At 35.4% G+C, this 18,175-nt stretch overlaps 2 protein-coding genes across 3 annotated transcripts; one reads left to right on the top strand and one right to left on the bottom strand.

Moving 5' to 3' along the window:
• The first annotated feature begins 9,034 nt into the window (after window positions 1-9,034).
• LOC122007874 (transcription factor MYC2-like) lies at window positions 9,035-10,995 on the top strand. The gene has a single exon (XM_042563403.1). It carries the CDS (start codon window positions 9,128-9,130, stop codon window positions 10,829-10,831), a length of 1,704 nt encoding a protein of 567 aa, XP_042419337.1. The 5' UTR covers window positions 9,035-9,127; the 3' UTR covers window positions 10,832-10,995.
• Window positions 10,996-14,958: 3,963 nt separating this feature from the next.
• Window positions 14,959-17,547, bottom strand: LOC122011670 (protein SEEDLING PLASTID DEVELOPMENT 1-like). 2 transcript variants are annotated; one of them, XR_006120005.1, is made up of 5 exons: window positions 17,145-17,547; window positions 16,787-16,976; window positions 16,351-16,499; window positions 15,443-15,620; window positions 14,959-15,291 (listed from the first exon to the last, which is right to left on the bottom strand). XR_006120005.1 is itself a non-coding variant. In XM_042568045.1 (4 exons), the coding sequence occupies exons 1-3, from the start codon at window positions 17,147-17,149 to the stop codon at window positions 16,366-16,368; spliced, it is 342 nt and encodes a 113-aa protein (XP_042423979.1). In that variant the 5' UTR covers window positions 17,150-17,547; the 3' UTR covers window positions 14,959-15,620; window positions 16,351-16,365. The 2 variants fall into 2 exon arrangements, 1 of the variants encoding a protein (XP_042423979.1); XM_042568045.1 differs by having other exon boundaries at window positions 14,959-15,620; window positions 16,351-16,512.
• Window positions 17,548-18,175: the final 628 nt, after the last annotated feature.

Here is an 18,175-nt window from a genome sequence, read left to right as displayed (position 1 = left end):
TCAAGCCTAACAAGAACTTGAGGTATGTTTTTATGTTATTTTTGTTTAATACTATATGTACCACGAAAAGATCCATGATTCATTATATGTCTTCCGCTGCACTCCGAACCCAACATTGAGATGACTAGAGTTTGTTGCAGAATAATCCACTGACAGATAGAGACCGTTCACCTTATGGACAGCCGTTGAATGGGAACAAGTTATCTCCGAACCACGTAAATCGATGTATATTGGTTTGCTTTCTTGTTCTTATCTTCTAGTTTAAGCTTTTGTATTTGTATTATGCTGTGTTAACAAATACGTAGGAAGGGATAGATTGGGGTTAATGTTTATTCAACCCCACTTCTAGAGGGTCACGACCCTCAACTGACAACACATGCACAACTCCGGGATTTACTTGGTATTCGCCTTTAAAGTGACTAATCCAAGGCATAATCCGAGTGATATCCCTCCACTATGAACTTCTTCTTTTTAGATATCTTTCAGAGGTAGAGAAGTCTATTACAATATGTTCTTATAAGAACACAACAACAAAATAAATACAAAGACAAATGAAATTAAAAATAACTCTACAATAAATAACTTGCTTTAAATACTTTCTTATTACTTGGAAATGCCTCTTGTTGATCCCATAATGCACCAACACTTCGACTCATAATCTCTAAGAATTGGCTTGAAAAATCTCCTCAAAACTCCTCTTTTAAAGCCTTAAGGTTGGGATTTATTTTCATCTATTAGTTTACTAATCTTATCCATCAGTTGATTGATATGACTTTCAATATTGTTCTTGCTATTAAATGACCACTTAACCTTCTAAAATTTGTTTAATTTTATTAATAATTTGAACATCAGTTGATTGATGTAAATCATCATTCGACTAATTTTACAGAGTGGAGCGAACTCTACATTCAGTCAGCGAAATTGCCATCTCTTAATTTTCTAACTTCACGCTTTCGGATATGATCACCATGTATTACCGAATTAGTCAATTTTATATCATACTGATTTCTTCATTTTTATTTTATTGCCAAATTTGGGCCAGTTCAATCCGTAAAAAAAATAGATTAATTCGAATTCAATTAGTTCTGTTCTATGGATTCTATTTTAACCTATAAAGACACTTCAAATGCAAAATTACATGAAACGCCTTTTGGAGTCATATACCCAAATGAATTAACTTAATTTCAACGGTTGACCTACGATACCAACCGATGAACAATTGGTAAATTATTAATTTCAGACTAGAAGATATTTCATCTCAATATCAATTCTTAAAATGCTGCCAAAATTATGTACCTCAAACACGCGTTCATGCACCCACCCCGCAACGCAAAAGGATCGAACATGCATGCACCTACGCACCCTCAGAAAAGGATTCCATGCATGCACATTCATGGACCCCCCAGACTTCCGTTCCCATTCAGGTCAATTCAACCCAATGAATCTTGATTAAATTCAATTGTCCTGGACCGGATAAATTATATAAATAACAACGATGATACGGACAATGTATCTCGATGATAGGTGACAAGAATCTTTGTAGTTGTAGGGCCCTCCCCTACGCCCTACCGGCCTACGTTACGTTGCATTTGCACCTAGTTACATGCGTCACATCTTCGTGTGTTAAACGTGACGAAATGAATCTCCTCACATGAGGCAGTAGAAGCAGCACGCGCAAGGCATTCCTTAAATTATCCTTAATTTATTAGTATAATATTTCATCCTCTCGTCAGATGCGCATTTTTTTATTATTAATTTTTAAAATTAATATTTGATGATTTCGTTTTTTTTGGGTAGGGTAGACATATTAAATAATGCTTAAATTAAAAATTAAAATTAATCTCATAATTTTTTTTTACATTAGCCAGTTGATATCTGTATAGAGATTATTAACTTAGTTGGTATCTGCATAAATATTTATTTTAATAAATTTTTAGATTAATTGTTAACAGGTGTACAATATTTTGTGTTTATTGAGTGTCTGATCTGACCGTCATATAATTAAAATAAAATGTATCGTATAATTTCTCTATAAACCAATTGAGAGAAGTGATATCATCTTATGTCAAACTATTAGGTCGGCCCTCCATGCCTATCATATTTATAACGTGCGGTTCCATGCACTTGCCCAATTGACCGCTTGACTGCTGTGGTGCAGTGCATGCTTCAAGAACAAACCTTAATATATATAATTATACGACTAATCATAATTTTTTTGTTATATATATTGTCGTCGTCTAATTATCTTTTACTGCCCTCCTCAATTTAAACTTAAAACTCCTGAGAGAAAATTCTAGTGTAATATATTGTCTATAAAAATAATTAATTAACTTTGTTTATATATATATATATATATATATATATATATATATATATATATATATATATATAATGAGTGGTTTATATAAAAATAAAGTATCTGACATTATCTAACAAAAAAAACTGTTTTTTTAAAGACGGAACTCCACATCAAACATAAATTATAGAGATCTTTTCATCTTGATATTTATATGATCGATCCATTTGGATTTATAATTATAATTGATTGTTAAAAATGCTTTGGTATTAAATTTCAATTTTATCAGATAATCTAGAGTTATCATGATTGTCGGGCCAATATATAACGGTTAATGATGACAACGAGATGAAAGTGACAAAGAGATAGGCTAGGTTCAATTATAAGAGAAGATTCAATTAGCAATAAGGAGGTTTAATTAATTCAAACAATGAACATAACATACAATTCAAAATGGATAAAATTAAAATTTTAACAACTAATTAAAAATTCTAAAGGATAAAATGATGATGATTTACAAATTTCAAATGATTTTTATTTTAAAAAGCTCTTAATTATACATGACAAAATAAAATTTAATCTACCTTAATTTATAATACATGCATCTTTTATCTCAAAAGTTTTTTTTTTTTTTGCCGTTGTTGTTTTTTCTCATAATATTACTGTTGAGATTGCCATCGAAGAGCCAAAAGTCACATCGAAGTATTTCTCAAGATCATGTGCACCAGAATAATACAAAGGAAATAAATTTAATTATTTGTTAGTCTACACTCTGGAATGAAAATGAGTGATTTAGATCGGGATGCAAACTAATCGAATCGGTTCATAGATGGTCGGCTGGAAAATAAAGGTGTCAATTCTGATGTCAGGTGAATTCCGATCGGATCTAAATAAGGATATTATAAGAAAATCTTTAATCCAAATAAAATGAATACCCCAATTTAAATTTAATTTGAAAATTCTAACTATCTTAATCCGGATAACTAGATCAATCTGATTTTTTTTTAATTATTATTTCTATATAATTTTTTATTTTTATCTTAACATTTCATCATTCTTATAATAACATGTTTACATGAAAATATTTTAATTTTTAAAATAAAATTTAATTTAATCCCTAAAAAATTCAAAATCCTAAATTCGAGTCAACTTGAACTCAATATGAGCTCAATCCAAATCTAAATCAATCCAAAAATCCTAAATTTGAATCTGACTAAAACTTCCAACCTTAATTTGAGATTTTTTTAGATCAATTCGGATTGGATTAATGGATAGGGTCATATATTAAAATATTAATATTTTTATAGTATTCAATTCGATTGGATTTGCTTACACCTTATTTTAGATTTTAAAAAATCTAAAAGATAAGTGTCCATGACGTTGGTCGGGGACAACACGAATTGTCTTCTTATTTCCATAAACTAAAAAATAAAACTTATTGCATTATCATAATTATTATTTTATGCTGTATAAGTTTATGATTATTTGAAAATGAAAATTCAAGTCACGTATTGTCGCACAGGAAAGAGTGTTGGTCACATCGAGTGACACATGGAATCTTTTCCATTTGATAAGTTACAAGGAATAATAAATTTTAAAAATAATATAATATGAAATATGAAATACGTCCGCGAGGTAAATGAGAAACACATTATTTTGAAGATTTAGAAAGGATTTGATTTCTGTTTTTATTTTCTAAAAAAATATATATATTGACTTGTAGATATTCTTCGTGTTTTTTAATAAAATGTTATTTTTTTTTAAAAAAAATAAATATATAATTTGCCAACTAAACAATGTTTTTTATTTTCTTAAAAAAAATCAAAATCTACAATCTAAAAATCAAACACGGTCTTAAATTCGTACGATATTTTTTAAGAGAAATTATTGAAAATAATTTCACCTATAAACAAAGTGAATGTTTACTTTAATAATTTTTTAGATTATTAAAAAAGTAGGTAAAAATAATAATTGACTTTCCTTGCAAATTTCCAATGCTTGGATTTGCAACTTATTTTATTTCGATGAAAATAAGTGAAAGGGTGACATCCGGTGTGCAAATAAATCAAGCTTGTTCGTGAATTTTTTAAATTGATTTGAAAATTATTTGATTTGTAATTAAAATTATCAAAATCGAATTAAATTTGAACGTAAATTCGAACATAACTCTATTTTTTTAATATAAATTAAATTTAAAAATATGTTTAAATTAAGATTTAAATAATTCACATTGAACTTAAATTTAAATCATCCTTTTGAGCTTGGTTTGATTTTACTCGAATTAAAATTTAAACAATTTAAATTAAATTTGACCTCGAGTTTTATTTTAAATCGAGCTTAAGTGGAAATTATTTATATTTGGAATTGAATTTAGATATCACTTATATTTTTTAAGTTTGAATTCGAATATTAAAATTTTTGTATTATTAAACCCAATTCAATTCATTTTCTCCCCTAAATTGGAGACATGTTCAAAGTTTGTGTGTATTTCAACTACACAAGCAATTTTTAATTAAAAAGAAATCTTAACCACCCTAAAAAGTTAGGTATACCGTGCATCAAAAGATACTTTGAACGAATGAGTTGTCAAACTTTTTTTTTGTTTTCAATAATCAAGATGTTTAACTTTTACCTAATTAATTTTAGAGATAAATAGTCTTTACTTAATTTATCAAGTAAATTTAAAGCATAATTTATATTCACTCAAAACTAACCTCCATATATAAGACTCGTCCCATTTAAAATTTTAATTTTAATTCTAATTATCAAACTTTTTCTCGACTGTTGCAAAGAATTGATATAAAAAAAGATACACACACAAACAATTGATAGAGAAAAAAAAATTATCTAATTAAAATTTTATTCTACTTGAGACCAGCTTAGTAGTCATATTCATGTAGTAATCTTAACTATTATCAACTTGAAAGGAATATTTAGAGAAAACCAAATGGATTGAAGGTTCTAATGAAAATTGAAATTAACCATATATTTTATCACTATTTTAAAAGTATTATTTTTATAAAATAAAAATTAAACCTATCTTACCTAATTCATTTAGGCAAGGTGCACCTAGACACGTAAGAAGGACAACCTAGGAGCATTGACCAACGAACAACCAATGCCCTTAGCTTCTCGCACATTTAAAATGTAATTTTCACATCTTATTTTCTACCTATTCAAAATCACGATTAAATTCATTGATTATCTAAATCAAGTTGAAACTTATTTTGGAAATCTTTATATTTGTCCTAGTTACTTGTGTTTGTTTAGAATGAGTACACGAGGTCGTCTATGATGCCTTCATTTTGATTGTCCTCGAGTAATTAAGAAGACTGAATAAATGCTTATCTCAATCATCTATAGTCAATAGTATCACATTTTTACATATGATCAAATGTGGAGGTAAGTGAAAGTTCATGTTCCAAACTTTTGACATAGTTATGGAGTGTTCATGTAAGAGATTCCTTGATTCGGTTAATATAAAATCCTCATAAAATAAACTTAGTCTCGATCAATGCAAATCCTAATTAACTCAGTTTCAAGATACCGTTGGTATCAATATATGGGGAGGTTGGTATGCACAATTGATTTTTAAACTACTAACGTTCTTTGTCCTTGTTTTCCACTTTGTTCTTTTAATTTGACTTGTGTGTTAGAGGGATCACACCTAGAGCTGCCAAATTGGGTTGGGTCTATTAGATTGGTCCATCCTACCAAATAATTTAAATGAATTGGGTTGAAATTTTATCAACTCATTTAAAGATGGATCCAGGCGGGTCGACCCGTCTGGGCTCGTGATAGGCTTAGGTTGATATATATGACCCTCCTAACTAGCAACTCGTCTTGAGTTGGATTGGATTGGGGATTTTTCAATCCGTTAAGATGACGGGTCCGTTCATCCCACCCCTCAAAATAGCAGGCCCACCGTGGGTTCGCTCACCCCACCATGAATTGGCCCATTTGAGAACTCTAGTCACATTGAGATGCACCTTGACCCCCTTTTAAGTTCTGGTTGATCTGTTTTAACAAGGATGCAGGGTGTCCAATGAGGTAAAAAAAGGAGTTCGTTCGTCAAGTTTTGTTCATCTCCTCTTCATTCGGTAGGACACACCCGATTTGCTACAAGTCAATTGTTTGGTTTACAAGGTTGCAAAAAAAAAAAAAAAAAATCTCACATTGAAAACACATGTGAAAGATCATGGACTTATACAGGAAAAATATTTTAATTGGTATGAGACCTTTTGAGTTAAACCTAAAAATAAAATCATGAGGGCTTAGGCTCAAAGTGAACAATATTATATTATTGTAGAGATATCTAAATTCCTTCGATTTTAACTATAGAATCGTAGGTACGTGATAGGGTGTGTGTGAATCACATGTATTTTAAAAATTGTCTCTTTCAATCTTGAGCACCTCAGTGAAGCTATATCCGGTAGCCTTTATCCACTTCCATGTGCCTAGACCAATCTTGAGCACCTAGACCAGTCCCGAACACTTGGACACTGACATGTGCCGGTCAATCGGAGTGAGTCAATTCATTTGCACGAGTAGCTGGGTTCGGGCCAATCCAAGCGCTTGGACCCACTCGGGGCACTCGGACCTCTGAGCGGTTGGACCTCTTTTCGGGTGCCTGGAACCCCCTTTTTTCTAGCTTTCACTTTCCTATATCACAGAGTTAGCACACCAACCATAATAAACAAAATAAATTTTTGACAGTCTCGGGACTATCCGATCTTGACTTCGGATTTTGCTGAAACCCTACGTCGGACCAATGCCTACTGTTCTCTCGACCGAGAACACATCATCACTGGGTCACTCTCCTCCCGTGCTTTCCTTACTATTTGTTGACTTACTCGACTTTTGACCCATCAGGTCTTCTTATCAGATGTCCCATCTGAATTTCAACTAGTTGTCAAGTCCCACAAACCCAACTAGACTTCTTGTCAGATATTAACTTATTTGGTCTTCCTATGATAGTTTTCAACCTAACTAGACTTTAGTTCGATGTTAGGTCCCACCAAGTATTTCAGTTCTGCACATTTAGTAAATAGGTTAGAAAATACAACATCTAACTTTAACCATTTATCATACATCAAAATCTGAATTTGATTCTGAGTGTTAACTATACCAACAATAACAATTAGTATCAATATCCGGACTGCCATAAGCTAACCACCAACTATGTACAAGAGTTATGGTCAAATCGAGCCATGTTAATAGAATATTGACCTTAAATAAAGGATGTGGGGGCTCTCGTGTCCGGATTAAGTGTATCAGAGGTAGATAGTTACGGTGAACAATCAAGCATAGAAGCCCTGGTTGCGTCTAGGTAAAGAAATCCTAGTAAATCGGTTGAATCTAGGGGTAGAAAGATTTGGTGGGTCGAGGATTATACGTCAAACGGATAGACTTTCTATTTGAGGGGGACATGTGATCCTTTGTTTATGGGAGAGATTGTTGGAGTTGTAAGATTTCAAATAAAATTTCATATTGAAAACACATGAGAAAAATCATGAGTTTATAAGGCAAATATATCAGAATTGGTATGATATTTTTTGGGTAAAGTCTAAAAATAAAATCATAAGAAAAAAAAATGGAACCGCCACATCAGCGGCCCCCCTAGAGCCGGTCCCACGGATATGGAGGGAAGTAAAATCATAAGAGATTATATTTAAAGTGGATAATATTATACTATTATAAAGATATCTAAATTTTTTCAATCCTAACACTAACCTAGATGTGAATCCACTATAAACTAATGTGGCCCAAGACAACGAAGGAAGTTTTGATGGAATTGCCCCATCCTCTGATTTCAAATCGGAACAAGAGATAAAAATATTTATATCATAATTATTCGAATCCAAATGTCATAAGCCCATGTCATTTTGAAGGAAAAACAAATAATGATGAATTAGATAACACTGAATCTAAGATGATCGATTGATCCTATGAAAATTTCACATCGGTCATCTGAGTAAATCAGGTTCACAATGGATCGACCAAAAGCTTAATATCCTATGACTGCACATTTCATTTAGAAAAAATTTCCTATAAAAATATTATAGTTAGGAGAAAATTATGTTTTTAGTCTTATAACTTACACTTTTTCCAATTTTAATCTTGTTATGAATCAATTTACATTTTTAGTCCTTTAACTTATAATATTTTCCAATTTTAATCTTTTTTCTTTTAAAATTGAAAATTTTTGAGTTGTAAATTAAATTTGGGAATTTTGATTTTTTATGATCCATGTGCTTTTTATATTCTAATCATAAATTAGACATTTTCCGTCGAAAAATTTAAATTTTTTTTTAAAAAAATTGGATTAATAACATAAATTAACTCATAACAAGATAAAAATTGAAAAAAATATAAATTACAGAATTGAAAATATAATTTTCTCGAAAGATTGGAATGATAATTATGTGAGTGACAATATGATATCCTCCCGTGCACTGTAATCTTAGGGGCATATCATTGCGAAGGAATATCGAAAAGCTTGTGAAGATCAATATTTATGCTTACAGAAACATTAAAAAAAAAGCCCCATTTTCTTTTCTTTTAATTTTTAAAATTTAAAAATAGTTTATATTTAAATTCTTCCTGTTCCTTTATAATTAGCACCGCGTGAGTATTCAAGGAAAAGGACAAGGCGGATGTTACTGTTTTATCCTTGAAAGAAGACAAGGGCCAGTTCCTGGGCCCCACACGCCACCTCCTCTGGAACTACATTATTAAGCCCCCGCAACCCCTCCTCCTTCATCGCCCAAGTCCCAGCAACCACCATCGCCACGTCATCGCATCTCAAGCTTCGCCGACGTACGGCAGACCATGAACCTTTGGAACCAGGACAACGCCGCCGTGATGGACGCCTTCCTCTCCATCTCCTCCCCCACCGCCGTCACGCATTACAACTTGCTGCACACGATTTCTGCGGATCCCCCTGCCATCCCCTCTTCCTCTTCCTCCCCCTCCTCTCACTCCACTGTCACTACTTCTACGGTGAGGTCCCCTCAGCTCACCCCGGATACGCTTCAGAAGCGCCTCCACTCTCTCATCGACGGCGCCAGCGGGAATTGGACGTACGCCATCTTCTGGAAGCCCTCCCCTGCCGCTGCCGTCGCCGGAGGCGTTCTCCTCAGTTGGGGAGACGGGTATTACCGAGGATTCGAGGAGGACAAGAACAAGTACGGAGATGAAAGGGGCGTCGAGTCCACAGAGAACCAAGAACACCGCAAGCGGGTGCTCCGAGAGCTCAACGCTCTCATCTCCGGCGGCGCCGGCGGCGATGACTCCACAGACGAAGAGGTCGGCGACACGGAATGGTTTTTCCTTATGTCGATGACGCAGACGTTCGCTCCAGGCTGTGGGATGCCCGGACAGACCCTCCTCACCGGATCTCCGGTGTGGCTGACTGCGGCAGGGGGCATGGAGTCGGCGGCGCTCTGCGAGCGGGCTAGGCAGGCGCGTATGTTCGGGATCCGCACCATGACATGCGTTCCCCTGTCCTGCGGCGCCGTCGTCGAACTCGGCTCCACGCAGGAGATCTACCAGAGCGTTGAGTTCTTGAACAAGATCAGAGCCCTCTTCCATGGCCGCCCTAAGACTACAACGTGGCAGCCATCTGTGGAGCTTGGTGTGCTCCAGGATCCTTGCGATTTCTACATCTCCGAGCCATCCGCCATGAAGCCTCCTTCGTCGGTTGACTTCTCGATTTCCCCAACCTCCGGTGATAACTCCTTCTGCATCGGCAAACACATCTCCAACGAGATCAAGAAGTCTGCGTCAAGAAGCGACGACGTATTCCTCTCAGCGCCCCTTGTTCCGGTGATGAAGTTGGAAGGATTCTTCGACGGAGACAGCTCGGAGCACTCCGACTTGGAGGCCTCGGCTCGGGATGTGACCAGCAGAACTGCGGTGCTGGAGCCGGAGAAGCAGAGGCCGAAAAAGCGGGGGAGGAAGCCGGCGAACGGCCGCGAAGAGCCGCTGGACCACGTGGAGGCAGAGCGGCAGCGGCGGGAGAAGCTGAACCGGAGGTTCTACGCGCTGCGCTCCGTGGTGCCCAACGTGTCCAAGATGGACAAGGCGTCACTACTCGCCGACGCCGTTACCTACATCAACGAGCTCCGCTCAAAGGTGCAGGAGCTCGACGCCGACAAACGGAGGTTGCAGGCCGATCTGGCTTCCTTCAAGATACAGAAGGAAACGCTCGTCGCCGCCCCCTCATCCAGAAGCGACGGGGTACAGCGCACGGATGAGTTGTCCGAGTTGGAGCTGGAGGTGAAAATTTTGGGTTGGGAAGCAATGATCCGGATGCAGAGCGACCGGCGGCGCCACCCGGCGGCGAGACTGATGGCGGCGCTGCGCGAGCTTGAACTGGAGGTGAACTGCGCCAACGTGTCGGTGGTGAAGGAGCTGATGATCCAACAGGTCACCGTCAAGATGACAAGCCGGATCTACACACAAGAGCAACTCAAAGCGGAGCTGTTCGCTAGCGTCGCCGTCGCCGGAGAAATCCCAAGATTAGTTACTTAGGATAACTTGCTAGTCGCAGTATTTCGCGATGACTTGATTTCTGTAATTAGCAATCGAGCGTTAGCATCACAAAGTGTATCGATCGTTAGCTTCACAAAGTGTATCGATCGTTATTGTTTAATTATTTGATCAGATTAGCGGCAATATATCTTGATGACATCTAATTCTTCACAACATTAAAGTGAACTTTATAGACTGAATACTTTTATCATGCGTACGATGAGAGAGATATCAACGAGCATACACGAAAAACCTCGGCCAATTGGAAGTTTGATAAAAAAAAATAGAAAAATCGAACGGCAGAGCAAAGGGGATGTTGATTGATTGATTGATAATTCGAGTGCTCTTGTCTGGTTTGCCTAATGGATAAATTCAAAATATAATTTTTATATATTCAGAAATTAAATTTTAAAATATTTATTTTTAATAAAATTTAAATTTTGATGTTGCGATTGAATGGTACCGTGGGTAAGTAATTAGTTGGATGGAGGGTGGGTGGAAAGGCCAGAAACATCTGAAATCATTCCTGAGCGTTTTGGTAAAAGCTGCAGCGTCGTCCTATTGAGCGTGATGTCGTTGTGCCCCGTTCTGTCCTGGTCGTCGTACCCAATTTAACAGCAATTTAGATGGGGGACTGGAGTCGAACGAGACGTTACAGTAAACAGATGGTTAGATTTTTTTTTTAATTTTATTTTTTATTATTATTTTTACATTTATAAGATAAATTACATAGTCAACTTATTAAAATTATGAGAGCAGCAAAAGTTTGTCTCCGATGACATTTGTATATCGAAAATTGACCCTTATTAGGTAATTGACTAAGAGATTAATAATCTGCCTCGATCATAATCAATTCTAATTTGTTTTGATCATAATCAATTCAGTGTTTTTAAATTAATCGTTCATTAAAAAAAATTATATATTAATTCATCTAAAATTGGAACTCCATCCTTAAATATTTGAAAAATTGGAAAAAAATGTCCCACTGATGCACCATTACCTAGGAGACTATGTGATGCCCTTTTGACTTGATTAAAAGAGGCTCAAGTAGTCTAAGTCTCAAATTGAACTCGAATCAATTTAAATGAAATTGAGATTACTCTGTGAGGAGTCATGAAAATTTATTGGAGGTTCGACAATGCTTGAGATCATTCAGTTAGCTCGATCATAGGTTAGCAAGAGGCTTGGATATTAAGCAGAGTCGAAAAGTAGCTTGATTTGGTAGAACTCAGATTCGACCGAACAATGAGTATATTAGTTATGGAACACACAATTTGAGTAGTTATCTCGACCACTAAAACAAACGGTAGAGTGAAAGATTTGTTGGTGTAAGTATTCCAGATTATTTTTGATATAGTTAATCGAGTTAAGTTAGGTTATGTAGTTTTGATATTTTATATCTGAGTGTGCGAGAACTTAGGAATATAAGAAGTCGAATGGAAGATGCAGCAGACGAGAAGGATGATACAAGAAGTGAGTTGACGGGCTCGATGCATCTGACGGATAAGGAGCTGCGGAAGAGTATATTGGCGGACGAGAGGGACGTGCACGGTATTTCTGATGGACGAGAAGCCAAGGAGGAAGACTACTCGAGGAGAATGCCGAAATTGAGTTCAAATGAGCGCAACTCTGGACGACTGAGAATCACCCGATGTCAACTTGGAATTGACCTTGTCTAGGAGCCCGGACTTGGTCCAGGCGCCTAGAAGTTGATAACCATTGGAAAGAAGCCGTTGAGGAGTGGATTGAGTCTACCATATCTAGCGCCTGGACCGATACAGGCGCCCAGGAGCTGTCATGTCAGCCAACGGCTAATTTCGACTAGTGGGATATAAATAGAGCCTTGATCCTCAAAGTTTATAACAATAATCACTGTACTCATTTCATTAGTCATTTGTGAGCTTTCAAAGTTTATAAGAGACTATTCTGCCCTCAACGAAGGAGAACTTTAGTGCACTTTCATTTGTCTTTGATTAAAAACTATTTAGATTATAATCAAGTAATTTCTTTGTCATCTTACTTATTTTATGTATTTCTTTTTAATTGTTTAATTAATATTGTGTCCTTGCTAAATTCAAAAAACAAGAGATTTTCTTAACTTTTTTTAGGGCTATTCACCCACTCTAGTCGACCTACCTAGACCTACAATTGATATTATATTAAAGTAAAACCGCTTAAGAAGAACTAACCGTTTGCTAAAGCATGAAAATGATAGTCAAATCCAGTATCTATCCATCAAAGTTCGAGAGGGAGTTCGCACTTTAAAAAGCGTAAAATAGAGGCATTCTTCAAAACCGATTTCGACATTTTACTTTCTATTAAATATGGTTTTGCAGTACCTAAGGATGAGAATGGAGAAGACAAGAAAGAACATCAGTGGAACAAAAAAATAACAGACTAAGTTCATGACAAACGGTAAGGTTGAGTTCCACCTTCTGAGCATGCTACAATTTCAAGAAGTCAACCGGATCGACACCTATGACTAAGTAAAAGAACTTTGAGAGAAGTTTCTGGAGCTGCATGAAAGGACATTGGAGGCCAAGCTAGCAAGATGAGACATCCTCTGAAATCGACTAAGCAACCTCCAGATAGAAGAAGGAGAAAAGGTAGCTCAACTGCACATCAAAATCAAAGAACTGATCACAAAACTCAACAACCTCGGTGAATCGGTAATGAATCAAGATTCATTGAGATATGTCTTAAATGCATTTCTGAGAACACCGACATGGACATCTATAGTAAACTCCTACTATATTTCCAAGGACTTTGAAGTAACTACGTTAGAGAATTTATTTTCAATGTTCGAACTTCAAGAGTCTCGATGTGTAGGTCTTAAAGACACAGAAAAGTCAAACAATAACGTTGCTCTAAAAGCCAAGAAGATCGAGTCGTAGTTCAAATCATTGCTCGACGAAAATGAAGAAGCATACATGGTAAGGAAGTTTAGTATGTTCTTTAAAACCAACAATTTTGGTTATATAAGGAGTAGACAACTAAATTACTACAAAGCAAAAGGAAAGTTCGTTGCTACAATTGCTAAGAAGAAAGATATATCAAGAACAACTGCCCGAAGCTGAAGAAAAAGGTGAAAGAAAAAGACAAAGGGACAAGACTGATGAAGCACAAAAATTTAAGGGCGTGTTTGGTTCAAGTTATGATACATAACCTTAGTTATATGATTACCAAGTAATCACATAACCAAGGTTATAGGGAATGAAACATAACCATTGGTTGTTTGGTACAATTTAGGTAATCCAGTAAAATCGTGTTTGTTTGGAGGTTTTAGTATATAACCTAACGTGATATTTTACCATATTACCTTTGATTTATATATATATATATATAAAATTAGATTTTTTGTTTATTATTTTATTATTTTATTTTTAGATAGTTTTAATTAAATATATAATTTTTTATGTAAAAGGTATTAATGCTTATAAAGGATAGCACATGATATACATGATATTGAATAGAATTGAATTCAGTTATTTAATTTATTTTTTTTGTTTTACAGTTTATATATATATATATTAAAAATATATATCACAACGAAAGAGACTCTTTTTTGCCCAGCTGAGAGGAGTAGGGCGGTCTCAATCGGATGGTAGTTGAATGTCTGGAATTTCAAAGGTTGTTATTGCCACTTAGATGGAGAATTTTTTTTTTTGGAATCAAGGTTATTAAGGCTTATTTGACTTGTGAAATCCTCTCTCTGTTTTTTCTTCTGAAGTTGAGATGGCTAACATCTTAATAAGCGTTACCACTATGGTGGTAGCTTGTCTTTCTCTGTAAATCAGTTGATTCATTGCAGTTTACTTTTACCACAAAGATAGAGCATTGTATGCTGATCCACAAGACATGTCTATAAGTAGATAGATTGTATTAGTGCCTTGCCAACATATTGAGAAAATAGCATTCGAAATGCAGCATGCATCTTCACCTTCCGTTATGACCCAAAAAAAAACAAGAATCCAGCAAAAATACAATGACAGTTGTTATCATAACAACCAAGAGCAGCACCTTTCAACCCACATTTGCTGCATTTTAACTTTGATGCTCGCTTTAGTTCTAACTCAAAGTTTTTCATGATTTCTCCAGAAAAATACACTTGGGGAGCCCCAAGTACACAATCACCAAACAGAAAAAGGATCAGTAAGGAAGAAGCATAAACCATCTAAGCTCCAGAACTCCAAATTATAAGAAGGAATTGCTAAAGGCACAAGAATAAACACTAGATATGGATTTAACTGGCGATGTAACAATTAGTGGAAAGAATGTGACAAGCTAGAAAATAAATCATCATACGCAATTACTTTGAAATCCTATAATTCTGAAACATCTATAGAAGAAATAACTTGCCATACAACACACTTTTCATGAACATATATTCCATCAGGTTGGTTTGCTTCCTCCAATGCAGTGAGTTTTCCATCTTTGTAGCAATACATAGGTCTAGAAGCCTGCAAATGCCAATTTGTAAAAAAAAAATATTGTTGCAGAATATCCACTGCAAAAACAATTACTATCTCAAAGGATCAGAATAACACCATGAATTAACTAAAATTTAACCTGAGTACAAAGGGGAAGGACAATACTTCACATATACATCACCTTTGTAATTCGAAACGAATGGCAAAATGCGCATTCATCACCAAACAAACGTCTATCACTATGATAATCTGGACTAGCATTATTCCGGGAATTTGCATTCTTTGCTGTCTTTGCTTTCTTGAAATTCTTGAGTCGAGAAGCACCATATTTCATTCGATCGAGAAGAGGCTTTGAGATTCTATAATATAGAAGATTGTTTGTTCTCAGAATTTGTTGCTTAACAAGTTAGTAATATGTAGTCAGCTAATTCCGTATGAAGTTGAATATCCAGCAATTCAAGTTAGTGCAAATCACTATCACAATGTATAGGTTCACATATCCTAACCAGGAAAAGGGAGAAGAAGAAAAAAATAGATCATGCCCTTTTCTCTGAAAAATCAGTAAGGTGTAGTATCAAAATTGGTTCATAAATTTTCTATCTTTTCATGAAAAAAGAAACAATTTGGCAGTATTTAACAATTTGGCAGTGGAACCATTGGTTCATAAATTTTCTACAAGGGTATTTGTAGTTTACGATCAAGTAGATGAGACTCAACCATTGAAGGTCATGATGTAAACATTTTTGAACCAGCAATACAGACAACAAATACATACTATCATCAAACAGAAATACAAACAGAAAATAACATACTATCATCAAGTTCAATCTAAAATGATATTCATCCAATAAGTTTTGATCAAAATAGTATCATAATTGTCCAAAAGTATATCAAAATATAAGTACCAACAATCTAATTCAACTATCTAATTCATTTTGGATGGATTTCATTTTGGATAAAAGTAAATGAGCCCCTTGATGCTGCCTTGTCAACTTTCAAAGCACAGTAAAAGAGAAATAGGGTAGAACTTCACAAAGAATTATACTGTCTTATAAGGCCTGGTTGGACGAAAACATAAAGCTTAATAACCTGCAAGAAGTGCATCTACTGTGGCTTCTTGACTATGATGTACTCGTACTTCAATCTTTGAGACAATCTCCGCAGCACATGAAAATGTTGAGGGTCCTTTGTGCTCCAGAACAGTCTTTTGGATACCTCTTCTGCTTGCTTCTTGTCACCTAGTGTAACACTCTTAAGGACAATCATCACTATAACAAATTAGTCTTATAGTAAGCCTATTTAAAATAACTTATTTTAATTCATTTATAATTTATATGTGTATGTGTGTGTGTCTAAAACGGAGAGCAAAAAGTAGCAAATAACATTCTGTTGAAATGAAGCAAAATTTGCTATCATATCTACATTAATAGAATTATGCAAATTTGATGCATCAACTGTTACTAGGTCATAAATTTAATTAAGCTTATGTTAAGAAATACAAACATAATTAATTTATAACACGTACTTGTATTCCTCCCACAAGCATCTCCAAGGAAGGATTCATTATCAAATTCTCTATTGTTACTCCATGGGCAGTGGCAGCAAGCTGGATACCACGTTGGGCGATGGTGCTAGCAGCTATTGCTTCAAGTTTAGTTCCAATTTCATCAATCACAATAACTTGTGGCATATGATTCTCCACTGCTTCAATATACCTGGTTGACATGGAAGCAAACTAATGAATAGCTATGAATAAAATCCTTAAGCTTGCATTTACAATCTTACATGCTACACTTTCTTCTTCTTTTTTTTTTTTTGGTCTTAACAGGGAGAGAAATAAGAGGAAAGAAACCAAGGATTGAAAAAATAGTTACGGATCTTACTCCATAAAGAAGTATCAAATCTTCCTCCAAATTTCGGCATTGATCTAGTGTTTGTTCAACCTACATAATGGCTCATTTCACAACTCAAGTTTGTGACCTCTCGATTCTTGACAACTAGTTCCTAATGGACTGATAGGCTGCACAGCCAAGAAAAATATTAATCTTCATTTCTCTGATGGAACTAGTTATCCTCTCTGGTATCCAAGGAGAAGCAATGAAATCAAATACTCTGCGCGAGAGGAGCGGCGCGAGAGGGAGGAACGCCGCGAGAGGGAAAAGCTGTGCGCAAGAGGGAGGATCGCCGCGAGAGGAGCGCTGCTAGATCGCTGCGAGAGGGAGAATCACCACGAGAGGGAAAAGTTGTGCGCGAGAGGAGCGGCGAACACTAGCTATAGGGTTTTTTTTTTTTTTTGAATCGGGAAGCTATATCCGAGTGGCAGATTGAAATTTGATAAATTTGAACACTAGCTATAGGGTTTTTTTTTTTGAATCGGGAAGCTATATCCGAGTTGCAGATTGAAATTTGATAAATTTGTAGGGTGATTTTTGTCTCAAACGGTAAATAATTAAGGGTAATTTTGTTTTAAAATTTTTGTTAACCCCGGAATCAAAGAAAATCTCATTTTTATGAGGTTTTGTGATTCCGGATTATATGTCCAAATTACTGATGTGTCAGACATACATCATAACTTAGGAATCATCAATTATTTAAACCAAACAAGGTTATCCTTGATAACCTTGAATGGATAACCAAGGTTATCGAAGATAATCCTGAACCAAACGCACCCTAGAAGTCATGTGGGATGAGTCGTCATCAGAGTCCGAGATTGAGGCCTACGCTGGACTTGCACTTATGGCAAGTCATCAAGATGAAGACACAGAAAGCTCATTCGAGATAAGCATCAAAAGCATCAATAAAAGAGGAGTATTGAACTACGAGTCCAACATAGTAGTGATGTACTACTCTCGCTGATCAACTTTATGATGTAATATAGATATTATCTATATCTCTATATAAATTATGAACCAAG

Source organism: Zingiber officinale, chromosome 8A, assembly GCF_018446385.1.
Source record: "Zingiber officinale cultivar Zhangliang chromosome 8A, Zo_v1.1, whole genome shotgun sequence".
Lineage (NCBI taxonomy): Eukaryota > Viridiplantae > Streptophyta > Magnoliopsida > Zingiberales > Zingiberaceae > Zingiber > Zingiber officinale.
Note: the sequence above shows the minus strand (reverse complement) of the source record. Positions and strands in the feature narration are given on the sequence as shown.